Source organism: Girardinichthys multiradiatus, chromosome X (assembly GCF_021462225.1).
Source record: "Girardinichthys multiradiatus isolate DD_20200921_A chromosome X, DD_fGirMul_XY1, whole genome shotgun sequence".
In the NCBI taxonomy this organism is placed as follows: Eukaryota; Metazoa; Chordata; class Actinopteri; order Cyprinodontiformes; family Goodeidae; genus Girardinichthys; species Girardinichthys multiradiatus.
The window spans coordinates 22,998,152-23,020,908 of NC_061817.1; the positions used below are offsets into that span (position 1 = coordinate 22,998,152).

Sequence of the window (22,757 nt, forward strand, 5' to 3'; positions counted from 1 at the left end):
CCAACAATGAGATAAAGCAACTTGAAGTGCCCTCCATGTTGACATTATTTATAAAGCTAGAGGTTAGAGCATATGATTCACATCTACTTTCAGGATGTCTTTTAAATATCCACGCCTACAAACTTAGACCCTTTTCCTAAAAGAAGTAGTATTGAAGTAATTCATATGAATAACGATGTCAGCTATTTTATTGTCTTGGTAGAAGCTGGGGTTATAACATAATACTTTATAAGGGGGGTGTCCAGTAATTTTAGTAATTCCAGTTTACAAGATCAAAGTAAGGATCCTATTCCTATTTTTTATGCATCAATACAGAAACGTTTGGTGTGGACTGCTTTAGATGGTGATCTAATCCATAAAATGTTTGACATGGCAGCTTACAAACAAAATTTAAATAAATGTTTGCTTAAGGTATGTAACAAGTGTCTCACGATACTGAAACTCCACATCAAACTGACGGCTGTCTTGTTTGGTGTTAAACAGCACTATTAGGTATAAGAACTAAGTATGGGCACCAGATGTGATGGTCAGTGCTTTCCGCTAGATATCCTATTGTATCCATGTTTGAGATTTTTAATTTGAAGTATAAATAGTAAGCAGTTCTAGATTTGCACGTGTGTTAACCGAGTCCACACAAATAAAGACGTGTCGAGCAAACAACTGTCCCTTACAAAAGCGCTGAGGAAGCATTTAAAAATAATTTGGGAGGATTTCGTGAACTTGGTAGAAAAAAGAAACATAGACTGAGTGACAAACAAAATATAAATATAAACTGCCAGTTCAGTGTTCCTAATAAATCTTCACTGTGTTTGATCATCTCTTATTAAAAATCCAAAATACTTTGAATGACCAATATGAACTACATAATATTACACTGGACAGAGGTTCTATAAAACACAGTTTGAGATTTGTGAAACTTTTATTTTACTTGTGATAAGAGAAAAAGGGTGAATCTTATTACTTCTTTTGATAATGGTGCCAGCATAAAACCCCCAGGATATGGGCAAGTACGCCCCAGGCTAAATTATTCTACACAGTTTTTGAACAGTGAAACATTTACTCAAAAATTAAACAAAAAAGGAAATTCTGTTTAGTTATCAAAAACCTTCCCAAAATCTTCTTTTGTAAAACTCAGTATCATCTTTGTATCATCTTTTCTCTTGGGCTTGGTCCCAACAAGATTTTGCCCTTTTCGTCTTCTACTGAGAGTGATGATTGGCTGTGACTAAAATATTATGCGTTTCCTTGCTGCTCTGAAGATGGACTCTGAAGAAGGCAACTTTAAGTTGGAATTAAACTGGGAAAGTGAAAGAGAAACAGCTCACAAGTTCAGTTTCCAATATGGCTGCCATGGATATAAAACATACTGAAAGTTGCAGCTATAAACTAAATTCCACTGGTTTTGCAACTAGAACACGTGATGTCATTCTTAGCGCTGACTTTAGAGAGAAAAATAATGCAGTAACGATTGTGCCTTAATGTAACATGTGTTGTTACAAAGTTTAAGGACTGGCGACTTTTAGTTTTTTCAAAAAGCAACTAAAAAACAATCTTTTTAATACTGATATTGCTTAACGATTGGGATGTACTGATGTTTGAATTTTTTTGTTTTTCTTTTGTACAGCACATTATGGTCTATGTCTTAAAAGGTGCTATATAAATAAAGCTTAACTTACACAGTAAAGCCAAAAATTATTTGTACCCCTGGCAAATTTAGATCAACAATTTTTGTTTGTTCAACCAAGACCTTTATTTATGATAGGAAAAAAAGAATGGACCTCTCAAAATATAACAAAAACTGTAAAAGGAGTATTAATTTAAAAAAACAACAAATACCTGATTTCCTTTACATATTGAAATAATGTATTAATTTATTCATTATTAATTAATTATTTATTGTCTATTACTTCCAGTCAGAGGAACGTTGTTGAAATGAAATAATACTTTAAATCCAAATCTGTCAGAGGTATGAATAATTTTGGGGTAATTTTGTATATCAATTAAAATATGAATAGGCCTAAACTGAAGCAAAAATAATTAATTTGCTTAGGTGTTGGACACACTAAATAGTTAAACTCCATATTTTTTTAAACATCCACACATTTCTATTTTGTATGGACAGTGAAAATGTTTTTTCGGTAACTCTGTTTATAGTCTATCAGCTTTAAAGAAACAAGAGAATGAACCCCCTTAAACTGTGCTGTCTGAAGAGTGGCAGCAAAGACGCTGTGCCTACTGGCAAGAGAATCCCTCTGGGAAATGGTCACAGCAACTGTTCCTGGATCAGAACGCTGCACACAGATATTCTGTTCCTGGAACTGACACAATTAACGTGCTGATTGAATTCCCTGAGTATGTGTTTGGATCCAAAAGAAGCATTAGGTAGCCAGAGGAGATCTCAACTTCACATCGCTACAGCGATGAATATTCTAGAGATGTACTTAGTGGCTTGAGCCTTAAAATGGGAGCAGGGATCTGTGGGGCAGGATGGGGCACTAATGACAGATGAAGGAATGACGCTGCTGACAACCACAAGAAATCCTGACGCTGGGATGAGAATCTGCCCACCAGACCTGCCCTACCAAACAGATACGGGCCTCCAGAAGGGAGGGATCTTATGAAGGCGGGGTGAACGACAGAGAGCAGGAACTAATCATGCCCATACTGTTGGAGAAATCATGAAGCACCTCAATTGCCACAGCATGACCAAGCCCTCTGGTGCCTGTTGTCACTTATAGCTGCAGTGGATGCAGCTGGTTGACTTTACTCCGTCTCTGAAACCACATCACAGAGGCCTCACATCTTCAAAGTACCACCACACATTTGTAAAGAAACATTAGTTCTAAGCAGTGACATTCAGTAAGGGCACACGTGTGCGAGGTACATAGCTTTCATGGCTGTCATTTATGTGCAACCATGAACCCTTCTGGCCAATGTAAATCCTGGAAGCTATTCTGTGGTTTTACCTTTCTTTCTTCAACTAATATTTTTTTTTTTTGTTGAACTCAATCATACTGACAATCTCTCTGCTTAGACATTTTTCATATTGAAGCTTACCGTGTTAATGGACATTAAACAATGGTAAAAGACATCAACATGAGACGCAATCATATAAATTAGAGAATCTGGAAATACTGACCCCTGGCACACTACCTTCAGCATCAGGGGAAGCTTCAGATGACTGACAGCTTGATTAATCACCTAATCTTCACTATGCAAACAAACACCTCAACCTCATGCTGCTGCTCATGCTGGAACAAAGAATTCCGAGTTAAGTTGGGCCTTTAGTTTCCCTCCAATGTTCAACAGCTTTACTCCAGGATATTGTCTATTTAGCTCTAGCGTGAAACCACAACTTCCAGCAGAACCCGTTGACTTAAGAAGCTCAATTAGCAAAAGATGACCTAAGTTGGCTTATGTTGAAAAAGATGGGGATTTTTAAAAGATGTGTGAGATATATTTAGAAAACTCAACAGTTCCCATTCTAACAAATTTGTTATGTTATAGAATGCTGCTTCAGTGATTGACAACAAAAAAACATAACCTGGACAGGTAGGCACACCTGGGTCCCATTCCCAGAATCGGTGATAAACAGCAACAACAATGTGAGACAGTATGAGGGGGACTTTCGTCATACAGGTGTCTAAGCAGATGTATTCTCCATCAGCCATCCATGCAATGTGGTTTCAAACCAGAATTACATAGAAACAAATGGCTGCATAAAAGGTATCAACTAGACATGGGCCTATGAGATTCTCACGCTATTATAATTTTGATATTTACAAAAAAATCTAAAACAAAAAATGTATAAGATGATCTCATGGCTTTAATTTTAGAGTAACACAAATATAACAATTTGATAATAGCTGGTTAATGAGACTGTCAGCTCGCAGAGTCAGCATGAAACAAGATCCTTAACAGATATGACTCATGGCTTGTCAACTGCTGTTTTAAATAGTGTTATCTTAAGCTATTGTCACACTGTTTTCTAACTTGCCACGCCTGCTGGCATTTTGAAAAACACTTGTTAAGTAGGTCGAAACCTGGAGAAACCACTGGGATTTTGTAGAACATCAAGTCCGGTCACACCTTTGACGTGTCACTTTTGATGGGCTCCGTTTTTAAACAGAACATGGAGGGAAATTCACAGTGGTTTGCCGTACCATGACCAGGTACATTACTAAGACATCACAGTCCAGTTGTATTTTTCTTTCTTCATTTTAATGGATCATTTGATCATCTAGGAAGGACATTTAAATGCTTTATAAGTGCTTCCAGGCGGTCATATAATTATTAGCTGAATTCAGCGGTAAGTGATAGCATGAGTTTAACTTTCAGTTTCGAGTATCGAACATCCTGATGTGAGTAAAGCGTTCTGCATAATGCAGAGTAATATTATGAAATGTTGTTTCATTGCTGTGATTTTAGAATCACAGGTTTGTCCATTCTGTAGCAGTGGTGCATATATGCTGTATACATGATGCAGTATGTATGATGGGAGAGCTGCAGCGCTCATGTAGTGGACCTTTTCTCCTATGCCATGTCTTCCAATAAATTTCATAGAGTAACTGTTATAAACTGTCATTTCCTAATCTAGCGATTTTGGCATGGTATTCCACATGTATACAAACTCTTTGACAAGGAGATTTCCATCGGTGTCCAACACCTATAAATTATTAGATCCCTTGATTCATTTTGAAAAATGATAAACTAAAAAGGAGCTATAGTATATATTGCCAGTCAATGAATGAGACAAATTAGTGTCAGTTGAGCAATCCCCATCTGGTAATTTTCCTAAATTTGCTTCACAGTTTGGATTTGTTTATTCTAATTAGCAAAAGATCATCTGAGTTAGACAAGCAATAATTTGCATGCACGCATAATCCCCAGAGTGATTTAAGTGAATGTTAAGTCTGTCTGTGTTAAAACTCACCTCTCCTATGCTGCTCCACATCCAAAACCTCAAAGATAACCTCAAGTAATTAAGCAAGAATACAGAGAAAACAAAACAAAAAACAGGCTGCACTATGCTGTCCAGAAATGAAAAGCATTTAGTCAAACTAAGGTAAGTGTGCCTATCCAATGATGAAGGCCAGAGCTGCACTTTATTTCCATCGGGGCACATTAAGGTTGGACTAGCTGCATCTCAGATCCTCATCCTAGTTCCATATTACAGGGATAAAACTCAGACTCAGATAGTGTTTCTGGGTATTTCAGCAGCTTTCTGAATTTGCTCAACAGTATTTCTATTGTTAAAGATGAAATTATTTTAACAATAATCTTTGTCATTACATCAATCCTACAAGGGACTGATGCACATTTTAGTGAACAGAACACCCCAGATGTGACCTTTCGTTTACTTTAACTGCTCTCCTACAAGGCCCTTTAAAAAAAATTCCTTGACGGACGTTTTAGATTTAGCTGGAACATACTCTTGCCAACATTGTGAGACTTCAAAATATAGATGTTTTTATGACCCTGATGTGTTATACTCAAACAATCTTATCTGGAAGTCTGTCAACCTGTCAACGTATCACGAATATAAATTATCTTATTTGGCAAATTCCGAAATCCAGAAAAGCTTTCTAAAATAATCCACGATTAATTACCACTAAATACTGGTCAATGTTTAAGAATACCTGTCCTTTAATTAAATATTAACAATTGTTGGAAAGGTGAAATGCAAGAACAGCTCCAGAGATCAGATAATATGTAATCTACTAAGACAGTTTCTTTACACTCTGAGTCTAAAAAAGGTAGTAGAAAAAACTAAAGAACATGTTTTTCATATTGGTTATCTATTGCAACATGGTCTGCACCTGATAGGCTTGGTCAGGCTTTCATGATGACCCCTTCCCCCATAAGCTCTTTAAGAGTTATGAGGCACAGAGAAAAGAAACAGAACAAGGAACGAGCCTTGCCAACCCCAGCAGGACCCTATACTGATCAATTTGCCAGATTGTGTTGCAATCGGGTAGGTGGAGAAGAAGCTCTTTGTCCAATATTTCAGTCAAATTGAGAGATAAGATTGTGGGAGCCATAAACCTGGAGTGACCCAGTCAGTTCCACAAAATATCAAGTAGTTTGTTTCTCTGTATTTTAGTTTTATTGTGGTGGTTGTGGTGTGAGAAGCTGACAGAAAGAAAAGGTGGTCCTGATACTTTTAATCCTTCCTTTTTTGTCTCTCTCAAATTAACAAATTTAGGGTGTATTCACACTTGCCACTTTTGGTCCGCTTTAAACGGACCAGAGTTCGTTTCCCTCCTTGGTCCGGACCTTTTGTGCAGGTGTGAATACACTCAAGCGAACCCTGGTCCGGACCAAACAACCGAGACCCACTTTATGAGGTGGTCTCTGTCCACTTCCAAACGGACTCTGGTGCGGTTCGCTTATGGTCTGAATACAAACTGGCCCCGATCCGAACCAACTACAAAAAGCGTACGTCTCTCTGGACATAAAAAGCCACCGTAGCCGATAGCAAAGGTTTGTGTTGTAAGGTAATCATACCTGATAAACTGTGTGTTACTTAGCAACGCTACTGCCTTGATGTGGGACAAGGCACGTAGAGAACGTCGGTGTTCAGCACGCATTCTCCAACGGGGTTCCAAAATTATAACTGGAACGTCTCAAGTCTGTGTTGAATGAGCTGCTCTTCACTCTCACAATAATATTGCAGCTGTAATAACGGCATAAATATGCAGAACAGAGGTGCTGCACGCAGCACGTTTACAGTTGTTTTCCTAAATGTGGGTCTGTGCTCTGTGCCCCATCATTTCTGTCCAATGGGAACAATGATCGTCACCCGCATGGCTTTGTTTACAAGTAATAGTTCACTTGCAAAAAGTACAATTTGAAAACAAACCACACCAAATGAAAAAAATAAAGTTCGCTTTTGGTCCGGACCAAACAAGCGGACCAAATGACTTTCCTGGTGTGAATACAACCTAACATTATGTATTAAACTCTAGAATTCTAGACTGAAAAACAAGAAAATATTTGATCAGCTAAAGTAATACTGTGAATGTTTTAATTTGTTATTAAAATAATTTCCTTCTTTAGCGATAGAAAAAATCTGTGCAATTATTGTAAGCATCATAGTTTGTTTGGTTTCTTTTTCTGTTTGGTATTACTTAAATAAATCATTACAAAAATAGACCTTAGTGTGATTAATGCTAAAATTAATTCTTGACTACATTAATTATTAGTTCCTAGTGTTCTTTTTTCATAATCACTGACAAAGTGTAATCATTTTACTGATTTAGTGAATCTGAAATCTGAGGAATCATTTCCTTGCTTCTTCACATTTGTTTATTTAGACTTAATTTTGGTGATTATAAGTTAGAGAAATGATATGGTTCAACATAGCTCATCTCAGCTAAACTACTTACTAGATAAAATGAAATCAACAGAAACCCTAAAAGTATCCCTTCATTGTTGTGATGCTCCGTCAGAAAGCACAAATCACCACCCATATTTGGCTCCAGGTGTGATGCACATGTGTGCATAGGGACTTAATTAGCTGGAAAAAATAGGGGTCTCAGAGCAGTCAGCTCGCTAATGAGGCCTCCGCTCACAAACAACACCCATATGTGAGCAAAGATCTCAGCCGTTGCCAGCTGGCATTCACCCCTATCCCTTTCCTTCAAATAAAAAAATTAGAAAGAAAAAATCTTCAACACCCTAAAGCATAAACCCAAACACACACACACATGGAAATGTGAAAAGAAGACCCTGTTCATTAGTTAAAGCAACTAAAAACCTCAAATCATGCTGCTGATACCCAATATATTCAGCCCTGGACTTTATGTCCTGCCTCCAGGATTCTTGATATCCCTGTGTTTATATAGAAACATAAAACCTAAATAAAACATCAAATTAAAACCTCTGCAACTTTATCAACTTTTTTCTAAGGAAAAAAGGGCACAGAGAGGAGTTACCTTAAACCCTCAACACTGACAGATCAATCCTAACTTAGACCTATCCAATCCAGTCTAATGAATGGAGTATGCAGATTTCACTCCACTATTCAGCTAACCCGTCAAGATAAAATCCTATCTCCTCATTAGGGCAGAGTTTGGCCAGTTTTTTCCAAACTCCCATAAAACTGAGACTGGCAATGAGGTGGTAGCCAGTAATGCAGGGAGCTGAGAAATGGAATAAAAGAACAAGAGGAGAAAACAAGGGGGGAGCTGAACATCTGGGATGAGTTAACCGATGGCCATTACCAGGTCCTGAATCCAGCAGGGTCTGATGGGGGAAAGATACAGGCAAGAACTGCTGGCTGTGTGAGTGATTGGAAAAGAAGGTGAGCATTCACAAAGAGGCAATCCACAGGAGTGGGACAGAGCGGTCTGGGAGAGATGAATTTTGCTTTAAAAACAATCAAATGCATATCTTGTTTAGCTGTCTATGTATTTAAAATTGGGTTGTTAGACACCAATGGTGTGTTTTGTCAAGTCAGAAAGAGAAACAGTAATAAAAGACTGAGTAAAAGACTTTTCCTCTTAAATTATGATTTTGTTTTACAATACATAATCAGTTATATGAGTTACATTTACAAATAACTTTAAAACACAGAAGTATATCTTGGCTCAGCTTGTGGTTAAACTGGGCATCTTGTGAAGGATGAGACAAGGCTTCTGTTCTTTAAATATATGTTTTATTCCACATTTCACAGTGTTGACTTTGCATCCCTGTAGATTTCACTTTAAACATTTTCCACAATCCACACAAAACAAGCTTCATTCCGGAAAAAGGCATAAAAATCTTCCTTTACTGGCCTTTAGTGAGAAAACCCTTGCTTGTTCAGAACATAGGGCAATTTTGAGGCAAAAAAATTTTTTTTAAATTGGTCACTGACTTTAAAGTGTTTAAGTATATATTTCTGCTCATGCTGCTCAATATTACAGTCATTATTAATAAAAGGTTCATTGGAGTGCCTTAAGAGAGAGTTTAAATTATTTAAACCAAACACTGGATGCATTTAGAGCCAAAATTGCTCGCTCAGCGTGGAGAACGAGTATTACAGTCATCTCACAAATGCAAAAGAAAGCTCCTTCAAATGAATGAACAAGCTGTTTCATTGAGGCCTCTTGTCCAATAAATGGGCCATGACATTTTATCTTGAGTTTATCGAAAGTTTACCAGGTCATTTTGTAATTATCTTACAAGTTTTTTTTCACTGTAGGTTTGCACATTAAAATGAAAAGAGAGATCGAGCAAAACACATGTAAAAACAAAGAGGCCTACTTTAAATTTAACCATATTATCTTTCTGTTTTGCCTTCATCTCTGTCCACAGGGTTCCTACATGTTTTCATGTCAGAATTCTAGACTTTTCCAGGATATCGGGAGGTGGATGGACAGATTGAAAGAGATTAAATCAGACAATATGATTGGTAAAAACATTTTTTTTTCATACCATCAAGACTTGGAAAACATTTAAATCAAATACCATACTTTTTCCGACTTTTCGGGAATGCTTCGGAACCCTGTTCCCATCTAGCTCCAAATCTGTGAGATGGAACTAAAAGAAAGTGAAACGAGCATCCATATCTTTGACACACCAAGTCCAAGTCAATCTATCTGTAGTTTATTCTGGATATAAAGAAAAATCTAAGCTCAATCTTAAATGCAGTTTATTATGGCTCGGATGACAAACATAAGTACGGAGAGCACACCTTCCAGCAAGTTCAGACTATGTAATTTATGGAAGGGTATAAAAGATGGTACTATACTGAAACCACTGTGCTTTTCCTTGGCCCTGCCCAGCACTCCTTCATCAAATCCAAACCCCTTTCTAGCCCACGGTGCTCTCTAATTTCACCCAGAGCAGCAGAAGCTCGGGCTGAAAAAGAGGAATCTGGCCCCCGAGTCCAGCAAACTATTCCCTTTTCCAGTCTGCCTCATCTTCCAGCAACCGCAGATCGACAGCTCTATGGCCAGTAGTGGCCCAAAACTATGAGGGGTATTTTCGGCACTGTAATTTGAAACACACATGGCGTACACACACACTCGTACACTCTCAACAACAGATCCACACACTCAGCAAATACAAAGACATTGGGAGGTAGATCAAAAGTTGCAGACAAGTGGAAGAGAGACAAACACCCGCAAAGGCACGTGTCTCATCAATATCAGGTCAGTATAAATGCTCTTCTTCGAGTCTTGTGGCTCAGACCAGGAACCCAGAGTGGAGGCCTAAATACACAAAGATGCAAAAGCAACTTATCTAAGGAGGCCAGCAAAGGGATGTTATAGCAGGGAGGATGGAACCAAGAATAGAAGCTACAGAAACAGAAAAAGCTGACTATTCAACACTTTGCCATTCTCAGACTGAGTGTGTTTTTTTTAACTAAATAAATTCAAATGTTTCAATTAATTTTGGCACAGAAGCTTTGGAAAACTAATACGATTAGGGACATTGATAACTAAACTTTCACAAATTAGGAAATAAAATACATATGGTGGCTATTCCAATAAGAAAAAAAAGAAAGACTGAGGCTAAATATAATGACAAGTTAAATAAAGAATGTTTACTCCCAAAATAAACCTATCTTAAGTGGAGAGACAGAAAAAGCATCCAGACAATCGTCTCTCATGTGTGCCAGCTATGTAAATTCAACAATCAGAATATAGATGCAATAGTTACTACTCACTCAGCCCAAGACTTTAATTTTTCTCTGTAATCCTATTTCCCATAAATACAGCAAGAACAGGACTGCAATTAGAAACTATAATTACCCCACCTGACAAAGTTTACCACAAGCCATGTAGAGGACACAGCAAGCATATAAAAGAAGGTTTTCTGGTCAGATGAGACCAAAACTGAGCTTTTGGCCAACATGCAAATCACTATATAAGGTAGAAAACCTGCAAGGTATGCCTCCATGAATACACTATAGTGAAACATGGTGGTGGCAGCATCATGTTTTGGAGATGCTACCCACAGGGCAATTCTGAAATATAACCTGCAAAATACTTGACGCTAAACCAGAGTTTCACCTTTCGGCAGGCAGGGGTAAACATACAGCTTGAGCTATACTGCAGCAGCTTAGATCAAAGCATATTCATGTGTTAGAATGTCCCAGTCAAAGTCCAGACCTAAGTCCAATCAGGAATCTGTGGCAGTACTTGAAAATAGGGTTTCACAAATCCTCTCCTCTCAATCTGACTGAGCTCGAGCTGTTTTGCAAAGAAGAATGGGTAAACATTTAAATCTCTAGATGTGCAAAGCTGTGAAAAGCCATAACAAAAATTATTCTACAAAGTACTGTCTAAAAGCTGAGGTAACAGGTATGAATTTGTTTGCAAGGAACTGTACAGAGTACAAACAAAAATGCTAAATTTACAGAATATACATAAAACCTGGGATTACTTGCAAAAACATAGACATCTCGTGTCAAAAAAAAAAATCATTAATTATGATTTTGCTCTTTATTATAGAGAAATTTTAAGTGGAATCTCTGACTTGCTCGAACAAACTCCAGCTCTCTTGGGTTACTTTTCCCCAGAACTATTTTCAGGAAGAGTTGTGGCTTCTCTTGATGAGGACAACTAGCTGTAACTCATGTAGGAGGCCAAATGGACCTCCCAGAATCGTTACAAAGTCAAATAGTTTGGCCCTTGCTCTGGCCTTCTCATTTTTCTTTGTGGCCCTGCTGGCCTTCTCCCTGCCGCTTTTTTATACTTACTCATCAAAATCCTCAAAATGCAAACTAGAGAACGTGCTTAAAACCTGCCCTCACATCAGGCACAAAAGAAATACTTTGTGGATTCTCGTTGAAACCACTCAGAGATAGAGCAAATATGTCTTCTGTTGTGTTTTATGGTGTTAGGCAGCTTCATTGGTGTGTGCAATCAGATTACTGCCCAGCGTTTCAGCGTGTTAAGGATTCGTCGTCTGCACCCTGTTGACCACTCTTCAACAGATGGGTGCTAATCGGAGCTGCTGTGGCTCACCCATTCTCCAGAGACAGTTGCACATCTGAAAGCTGTCAGGGTGAGGCTCTTCCCAATCTGCTCTCAGGGGGGGGGGGGGGGGGAGGAGATGAGCAGAGTAACCCTCTAATAACTTTAATCTGTGCCTCAACTTTTGAAGGTCTGAGGTGGTTAAGTCAGATGCCGTGTTGAGAGGACAGTGGGTTGACTCACATCTGCACATCTTGGTCGTCTTTGTGGTAACGAGGCCAGAAAAATAATAAATCAGGGAGTTTGGAGAGAAGAGAGAGCACTAAGATAGCAGAAAAGCAGTTCAAACTGGCTCAAACGTGTTTTAGCTGTTTAGCAGGCCAGCAGACTAAGCAGACACTTTTTAGATTCACAATGAACATTTGTGACAGGAAGGCAACAACAAAGCTCTTCATCTTCTCCTGTTGCATTTCACAAGGGCAGAGAATACAAACAGAGAGGTCTTTGGCTTTACCCCTTTGCAGAATCTCTTTAGATCATCCAGGGATCTCTGTTATGCATGCTTCTCTTCAGCTCACCTCACAGCTTTGTGGCCCACTTACTGAGACGGCCATGGAAGAAGGCCGATATGTCTGATGAACAATTTTCATCTAGATTTGGCCATGTTTTATATCATTATCCTACTGACAGACCCAATGATGACCTATTGTCAGTTTACTGTAAGAGTTCTCCCGATTTTTATTTAATATCTCCTAGTATATAAGAGTTAATGATGGCAGATACTAACAAGATGGAAGAGAAACTGACCTACAGCATCACAGACCCTCCACTGTACCGAATAGGGGGAATGACCCACCCTAAAAACCTTAGTGTTTCATTTTGGCACCTCAACTGAACCCAGATCAAGAACCTTCAATCATGCAGTAGCCATTTCATGCATTATGCATCCAAATCACCACTTGTATTTGTGTTGCTGAACTAAAATATGGGGATCTGACAAAATAGCTGAATAAGTGTTAAGACTGTCTTATTGCCCTGATTCTTATGATGCGGTACTGTAAAATTAAAAAAAAGACAGACTTAGTAGAAATTGTATAAAATGATGTCCTTTTCCTTGCTACCAGAACTACTATGCTACTCATTCACCCCTTTGGCAGTATCGAGTGATTTACATAAATCTCATTTAAATTCTATTTGAATTAATCCAAGTAATTTGTTAGGCAGAGTAAGTAAAGAAAAGCTTTTATGTTCCCATTGCATGCTTGGAGAACAGAGAGCTCTTTCAACTACTGAAAATCTTCACTACACCTCTCCGAAAGATCCTAAAAGTTTCAAAACAAATAAAGGCCGCATGGTTGAGCACAAAATGTAAACAGATGAAAGAGTCCACACATGTACACAGAGTGTGAACACACAAATATGCTCCCCCTCTCACTGCCATACAAGCTAATGTGCCTCCCAGGTATTTCTGAGATGCGATATTTAATATGCTGCGGCATGCGGTGTTTTTGCAGGATTCCTTGTATTTACAAAACCAGAGAGCTCACGAGGCAAGCTGAGCATCCTAGTAATTAAAACACGCTGGGAGGTCCACCACCGAAATGTGTGAGAATATTTGCTCTACGGTGAGCAGCCTCTCATGACACTCCTCCTAATTCTTCTTCTCTCACCACTGAAACAGCTCGACCACTCCGCTTCCCTACTGCTGCTTGTTGAGATGGCGTCCTGTTGGCTCAGACATTGCGGTCATTAAGAGATTTACATTGAGGGCAAAAAAAGGAGGACTTTAAAAGGAGAAGTTCACACTGTATCCAAGAGGGGTGGGTACCGTGGGAAGTTGTGGGCAGGGACTCCACCATGTGCACCCCATTCATAAATTAGTGCACGTTGAGTCATTTAGTGGCCACTGGTGAGTTCTCTAGGATACTGTCAACATGCTTAGCAGATGCAGTGTGATAAAATTGTGCAGATACCCGTATACTGGTGAATGGCCAATGCTGATTTCATCCATAAAACTATGATTTTGAAGTGAAGGGTTTTTCTCACCAACAAAATAAGTAGGTCTTAATAAAAAATAAAAAAAACATTTTACTCCTCCTATGCCTCTTAAAGCAGACACCTTTAATTTAAAAAGTCAGGTGGTCTTACCTGAACAGGCGTCAGCTGGGCTCTGGGGTCAAACACTCGCAACATCTTGTCCTAGAGAAGAAGAAAGAAAGATTAATAACAAACGGAAGGCGGTGAAATGGTCAATAAAAAGGTTTGTAACAACAACTAAGATTTACATATATATGTAAATGCATTGCTAGATATTACATCACAACAGAATAAACCATTTCTATCCTTCTTTAATAGCAGGTCCTTCTACACTTGAGAACCGCCATGAATGGAACATAGAAGAAGAATTTTGTTTGGACTGCGATGAAGAAAAAGAACATGGAGACAAACTGGTTGAGTGGTCTAATCAACAGCCAATTTAGGCTGAGTTTTTGGGAAGATTGTTGTTAAAGTAAATATATTCATCTGTTAGGAATTGTACCTAATAGAGAGCCGACAATTCAAAACCTACAGGTCCTTCTCAAAATATTAGCATATTGTGATAAAGTTCATTATTTTCCATAATGTCATGATGAAAATTTAACATTCATATATTTTAGATTCATTGCACACGAACTGAAATATTTCAGGTCTTTTATTGTCTTAATACGGATGATTTTGGCATACAGCTCATGAAAACCCAAAATTCCTATCTCACAAAATTAGCATATTTCATCTGACCAATAAAAGAAAAGTGTTTTTAATACAAAAAACGTCAACCTTCAAATAATCATGTACAGTTATGCACTCAATACTTGGTCGGGAATCCTTTGGCAGAAATGACTGCTTCAATGCGGCGTGGCATGGAGGCAATCAGCCTGTGGCACTGCTGAGGTCTTATGGAGGCCCAGGATGCTTCGATAGCGGCCTTTAGCTCATCCAGAGTGTTGGGTCTTGAGTCTCTCAACGTTCTCTTCACAATATCCCACAGATTCTCTATGGGGTTCAGGTCAGGAGAGTTGGCAGGCCAATTGAGCACAGTGATACCATGGTCAGTAAACCATTTACCAGTGGTTTTGGCACTGTGAGCAGGTGCCAGGTCGTGATGAAAAATGAAATCTTCATCTCCATAAAGCTTTTCAGCAGATGGAAGCATGAAGTGCTCCAAAATCTCCTGATAGCTAGCTGCATTGACCCTGCCCTTGATAAAACACAGTGGACCAACACCAGCAGCTGACACGGCACCCCAGACCATCACTGACTGTGGGTACTTGACACTGGACTTCTGGCATTTTGGCATTTCCTTCTCCCCAGTCTTCCTCCAGACTCTGGCACCTTGATTTCCGAATGACATGAAGAATTTGCTTTCATCCGAAAAAAGTACTTTGGACCACTGAGCAACAGTCCAGTGCTGCTTCTCTGTAGCCCAGGTCAGGCGCTTCTGCCGCTGTTTCTGGTTCAAAAGTGGCTTGACCTGGGGAATGCGGCACCTGTAGCCCATTTCCTGCACACGCCTGTGCACGGTGCCTCTGGATGTTTCTACTCCAGACTCAGTCCACTGCTTCCGCAGGTCCCCCAAGGTCTGGAATCGGCCCTTCTCCAAAATCTTCCTCAGGGTCCGGTCACCTCTTCTCGTTGTGCAGCGTTTTCTGCCACACTTTTTCCTTCCCACAGACTTCCCACTGAGGTGCCTTGATACAGCACTCTGGGAACAGCCTATTCATTCAGAAATTTCTTTCTGTGTCTTACCCTCTTGCTTGAGGGTGTCAATAGTGGCCTTCTGGACAGCAGTCAGGTCGGCAGTCTTACCCATGATTGGGGTTTTGAGTGATGAACCAGGCTGGGAGTTTTAAAGGCCTCAGGAATCTTTTGCAGGTGTTTAGAGTTAACTCGTTGATTCAGATGATTAGGTTCATAGCTCGTTTAGAGACCCTTTTAATGATATGCTAATTTTGTGAGATAGGAATTTTGGGTTTTCATGAGCTGTATGCCAAAATCATCCGTATTAAGACAATAAAATACCTGAAATATTTCATTTAGTGTGCAATGAATCTAAAATATATGAATGTTAAATTTTCATCATGACATTATGGAAAATAATTAACTATCACAATATGCTAATATTTTGAGAAGGACCTGTATAAAGTCTATAAAGTTGCTGGATCACTTCATTTTTATTGGTTCTTTATTTGATAGGCCAACAAAAGGTTGTGTATAACTGTGAAGGAGAAGTATGCATGGCTTTCAACATATTTTACAAATAAAATGTATTGCACATAGAAATATTATTTCTATATAAATCCTACCACATTGTTACCACTACAGCCAGGAGTCTCAAACATCAGTCTTCAAGGGCCGGTGTCCTGCCATCACTGACCCGAAGCACCTCAATGAAATAGCTGAATCCCTGCCTCAGCCTGCAATCAATCTCTAGTGACCTCATTATTTGATTTGGGTATCTTTAAGATGTAAAGGCTCACAAGGACTGAAATTTGAGACTCATTCTATAAGCAAATCACAAAGAGGCTCTGAGGCTTGAATTTGTTTCTAATAAGTGACAACAACTGGAATGTTGTATTATATACCTTGTAAGCTGCAGCTTCTTCCTCCTCATCCATATGATTAAAGATGGTGCCTGGAGTTCTCTTTGACACCACAACAAACAGATTTTACACCTAATCTGCAGTCTGAAAAATAAAAACTTACACCACTGTCTCAGTTAGTAACCAAGATGTGCAATATGGAGGTGTGGGCGCCTCTCCACAGCTAGGACCCCTATTCCATGGAAAACCACTTCATACTCATCTTTTTGTGCAGGGGGCTTGATCATAGCACTTCATTTATTGGCACAGACAACCAAGGATTGTTTGTTTCAGTTGCTTTACAGGATGGGATGCAAATAAGCAGTCAGGCCATCACAATAAAATTACTTAGAGGACTGGCAGACCAGTGTGGACGGGAGGAAGTTACACACTTAAGGCCACCATGGAAAGTCCTGAATCTAATTCTCACTTAGTATGGATACCTAACACTGTTGGTTCCTAACTGGCTCACAACATACCTAGGACACCAAGACAATCACCACGATCTCACCACAGATGTTTACTGCATGCTCCAAAGACTCACATGTAATCAGCACCATACTGCTTTTTTGGAGAAATCCACAAGACCTCTCTAGGACCCTGAAAAGACCATCTACCTCTGGGCTGATTTTTAAAGTAGTGTTGCGGTCCTAGTCCTTTATGAAGGAGACCTTGGCTCAGTGGGTGGAATGGGACAACCACAAACTGAGGCTGTTGGTCTAGATACAGGTGTCCTGAGTACCCCTCCAAACCCCGGCCAATTACAGTATGTCTTTTCCCTCTTTATGCCTCTTTTTTCAGTCCAGCCACTGTCCAATAAAATGGTATTTGTGGCAGAAAATCAAGGGCATCAAATATGGAAAACCGTTTTTGGGGGTGAAGGCAAGCATGATGCTGCTGAACTCTTAGTCCATTCTCATTCTCTCAGCGCAAATGACGCCTATTCTTGTTTTCTCACCATCCCATCACTATGTTACTGATCACAGATATCACATCTGTACTAGACTCATGCAGTCATGAGCAACTAGTATAAAAATTATGTTAAATACCCTATAAAAGAAGTCAATACTCATGCTTCCTCCTCCACTAATCCTCGTTGCTAAATAAGATGTCTGGGCGAAATGGAGAATCTAGCTAGTTATGTACAGCAAGAAAAGGAATTAATGGAACAAATCTAAAAGGTGAACATACAAATAAATTTTTCTTCCGTCTTTTCTAATATGGAAATAATCCTAAACCATTACATGTTAAGCCTGGATATCAATGTTCTTTGTTCTGCATGATGATGACTTTCATTCTCAGACCGGTCTTTATAAACAGTCCCTGAAGTCAACTTGAAATAACGTGAGAGGCAGGCTAAGGGGTAAGAGCTTTAACATGCAAAAAGAGGTCAGAGTTTTTGCATGTTCAGGATTTTCAAGTTGCCTTACCGAAAATGTGGAAGAAATTACAGGCTTTTCAGTTAGCAATATTATTTTCATGCAAACCAAATGAAAAACAGGAATATTAAAGCTGCATCTTGAAAGTATTAACAAAGGGTCCCTCTTTATTAGCGTAATTTAAACAAAGAAAAACAAAACTCCTCTGGAGTTTTGCTATTTAATCATCAAAAATTTAACCGATACATTGTCAGTGAATGAAATCCCGTGACCTCTCTGTGGCCTCACACGCCTTGACCCCAGTCCACTAAAACACACACTCAGCCTCTGCCGGAGCAGCCAATCACAGAGACTTGTATGTGATTGAAGGGAAATGATGCCTAATGGAATCAGGCTGTGTGGGACGCTTGTGTCTGCAGCTGTGTCACCTAATACTGCTGTGTGACTATGATCACAGCAACCGCCTGACACATGGAGCTGATCGCAGGTAATGCTTATAAGCACTTCGGCTCAACCATGCCACACTTCATATACACATGTCAAAGGGAATCAGGAGGGTGGCTGTAAAACAGAAAAGCCTACATGGACACACACTCAACAAGAATCATTGTGTTTTCTGTCCAGTTATCCTTTTACATTAAAACACATGTTGAAGAATTTAATCCGAGCTTTGGCTCGTCTTCATACTTATCCCCTCAGCAATTAAAAAGGGGCAGCTATTTGCTATTTTTGACATGAAAAGCAAATGTTGGTATAAATAAAGAGCTTTTTTCTTTGGGTTTCCGACTTGTCTTTGTCTGTGCAGCCCACCCACGAATATGATGCCCCCCAGCTCTGTCTTCTGTGACCTGAGAGTATAAATCCTGGGCTCCAAGAGCACTCCAGGAACAACACACAAACAAAGCTCCTCCTCCTGACCTTTGGGTTACACTCCACCTGTTCCATCCACCAAACTTTAATTCATCATTTTAAAAATTAATTTCCCACAAACCCAAAAGATTTTTGTAAGAAGGATTTTTTTCCATTAAAAACACTGAGACATACTGTTATTTTTCTTGTTTAACGTGGTACAAAAACAATTCTCAGAGTATTTATTTATTAAAACTAATTCACTGACAACTTTTATTCAATTCTGCAATAGGAAAATACGGTGGCCCAGAACGTTCAAATTTAAAAGCCACAGCACAACAACAAAAGCCACCCGGTGACCTTTTTAAATCACAGCCTGTTAGTTGAGTTGTCCTGTGAATTTTCAAAAGGTCAGAGAAGCGACCTACCCCAGCAAAAAAGCTTAAACCAGGGGCAAGAGGTTTTAGTTCCAGGGGGAAGGTTTCAGACAGCTATCTGCCGAAGGTGCAGACCAAACTAAGCAGTGCTTCAAACAGAACATGATAAAGTCTACTGATGTTTCTTTAACATCACTATTGGATTCAGGAATTTGAGATTAGTCATCAACTCGGTTTAAATTCAACTTAGTCCATTTTTTGTGATTACTTTGGCAACAATGCTCTGTGTGCTCAGTCGCGATATGAAACAAGTAAAGGAGAATAATGTGAGTGTCAACACAAAGACACTACAGATCTTAACTAGAAGAGATCCACTCCCATAAAACATCTAATGGCTCACTGGCAGCCATAAGCTGATCTACACATCTTTAATGTGTACATTGCACTGACTAACAGCTCTGAAAACAACTGAAACAAACAAGAAGTTTATTAAAATGTTAAACCTACTTACAATTTTGCATTATATGTTTTATTTAGTTGTTTAACCATTTAACTGCCCAGGAGCAGTCAGTGTCTAATGTTTCCACTGGGAGATGTCTGCTGAGAACTTGTTGGCTGGCTCTAGATTTTTCTAATAATTATTTTTAACACTTTTGTTCCCACTTTTAGCCCTTTGGATATGTTACTGGTTGTTGCAACATTTTATATATTTGGCACAAAAAAAACAATTCACATTACCACAAGAACAGCATGCCCACAGTGAAGCGTGGCAGCAAAATGCTTGGGGCTTACTTTAATCTAAAATTTAAATACTTTTTGTTTTTACCTTATTTAAATATTTTAGTGGGAATAAAACCTGCTTTAGTCCATCTATTCTAGTCTCTGCACTTTGGATCCAGGGTTGCCTGATTTCCTTAGGTACCTTCATCCAAACACATGAACTCTTTTCCTTAAGTAAAACAGAAATAGTTCAACAAGAGTCCGAATTTTTGTACCCTGTGGTCAAAAACACCCAGTACATGGTACAGAGGTGCATAGTAGTGAGACCTGGACTGTAAAGCATTTTGGGTGCCATATCAAACAAAGTGTTGCAGTGCAAACAACATACAAAAGAGGAAAATATCTGGCTGTGCAAACACAGAAATTAGGGGCAATTCATTGAAAAAATAAAAGTGCTCACCAAACAACTGCATGTATGCATGGACTTAAACAATCACTCTCTCTTATCCCTCTTACAATACCACGCATAAGAAAATACAACCTAAACTCATAAATGCACAGATGGGAGCCCTGCATGGCCGTGTATGGATTTGTGCGTTTGTGTTTGTGAGGGTTTGCTTATGCAGCAGCTGTTTAATCAAAGAGGTGTGGCGTCACTCTCAAGCTGCCGTTAATGAGTTTTTACTGCGCTCTAAACACACACAGATGCTGAGAATCTTCCCCCAGCAGTGCTCTCCATCAGTCACTGCGCTCGTCAAACACACGGTGCTGCCAGACTGCTGTTCCCAGTCTCCCGTGGTTACTCGGGTCAAAACCTGCTGGGACTGTAGCATCTTCATTAAGTATTTGTTACAGCATGGTGTCTGGACAGCATAGTATTAAGTCCTGTTCATCATTTACACGACCTTCACTTTACCGAATTCCTGTTTCTTTCCACACGTGTCAAAAATATACTCTTCTCTCAGTCCAACTGAGGCCTGTCATGATTACTGCTCTTTGGGGAAGGGGTATTCCCTTCATCTCCCCCCACCCCAGACCCATGCCCCAGTGTTTACCCTACAGAGGAGCCGGGGATTGGACCCATATGTTGGCAGCGCTCTTTTGCTTTAATAACTCAAATTGGAGAGACTGAAAGCAGCCCAGTTAGTTAAATGACACTAGAGTTGAACGTGGCTGAAACCTAAGAGCCCCCCAGACACACAGTCTTCTCAGGTGTGTTGTTCTTTCAGGTTACATCATCAACAGAGCTGGTAGTTCTGATTAGGATGATTATCCCATCAAGCATCTCATGGTTTGGACATATCCTGAGATGGCTAGAGTAATTTGTTACCTGTCAGAAAGAGACAAACAAAGGGGACCAAACTAACAATACCCCTATTAAATAGGTGAACTGGTACATTTCTGTGTCAAAGGTTATTTGCTCTTGAGGACGAGTAATCATCATTGCACCTAGCCTGAAGAAGGCTCCATGGACCTCGGATGAATTTTCACATCAGTCATTGTGTGATTTTAGCAACGAACCAAAGCACAGAGGAGATCAGTTTGTTTGTTCGCTGAAAGTTAATTTCAGTAATTGAAATTAAAAAGGGAATCTCAAATATATAGATTCATTACACACAGAAATTGGATGAATAATTGTTTCTTCTCACCATGGTCCGAATCACACAGAATTAGCATCAACCATTCTGTTTTAGGTCAGATATTATTACTGAAATTAATATATGCCAAAAGTAAGAATAATAAGAGATAATGTAGGTGGAACATTTTGGATATTTCTTCAAGAGCAGATCACAATAGTTTGCTGGAATCTAACTGAATCAAATTTGTATGGCTTTTTACGTTTTAGTCCCAAACATTGATTTTGTTGTCCTTAAGTGACGATGTAACTACTTTGGCTGTGTGATTATCGTCACTGCCTATTTGTAAGACCCATTTGGTTCCAAGTTTTAACTTCCTCAATGATGTCATGAGATCTTGTTTCAATATTCCCAAATTATGTTCTCTCTTGATGCCATCCGTTTTGTGAATTGCACAAGTCCCTCCTGCAGGAAAACACAACCACAACGTGATGCTGCCACCCCTGTACTTCACAGTTGGGATGTTGTTCGCAGGTTTGCATGTTTCCCCCTTTTTCCTCCAAAAAGTATTAATGAACATTAAGAACAAACCAAATTTTAGCTTCATAAAATCACAGGACATGTCTCCAAATATTAAGATCTTTGTCTCTCAGTGCATTTTTAAACTGTAATCTGGCTTTTAATGTTGGTTTTGGAGTAATGTTTTTTTTTCCTCTCTGTGTGGCTTTTCAGGCCATGTCAGTACAGGACTCATTTCACTGTGGATAATCGCTCTGTTACCAGCTTCAGCCAACATCTTCACGAGGTCTTTTGCTTTGGCTCTGCAGTTGATTCGCACATTTTCCATCAAACACGTTCATCTCTGGGAAACAGAAGTCATCTCCCTCCTGAACAGTATGATTGGCTTCACATTCCCATGTTGTTTAGAACTGCATCTAATTGTGTAAACTGGTGAATGTAGCACCTTCAGGTGCCTGAAAACTGCTCAGGCATGAGCCTGATATCACACTTGATATTCGATGATATCATACAAGGAAGCAGTGTGTTTGTGTTATGCTTTAAAATATATCCATGAGTGTGGATTTTACCAACATAAATGCCGTAACGGAACCTTACAAAGTCAGGACCTGATAATCTGGGATTTCCCAGATTTTCGAAAGACATTGTGTCCTTAGTGTATGGAAACGTCTGTATTAGAAGTAACAAATACAATATAAATGGCATAAACCAGAAAGCTTTGGACTGATTTATGGTCAGACAGTGAAAATAAAATTTTTTTAATGCAGTGTATTTACATCAAGCATTTAATTTAGAAGATTATGGCTTG

General features: G+C 39.2%; 1 protein-coding gene across 3 annotated transcripts in view; it reads right to left on the reverse strand.

The window, feature by feature from the left end:
- The window catches only part of LOC124862927 (mitochondrial import inner membrane translocase subunit TIM16-like), a 164,940-nt gene that overhangs the window by 126,212 nt on the left and 15,971 nt on the right, over positions 1–22,757 (reverse strand). For all 3 annotated transcript variants that reach the window (XM_047357132.1, XM_047357130.1, XM_047357129.1), the window contains exon 7: positions 14,058–14,108. In XM_047357132.1, the coding sequence (XP_047213088.1) occupies positions 14,058–14,108 (51 nt within the window). The remainder of the gene's footprint in view (positions 1–14,057; positions 14,109–22,757) is intronic.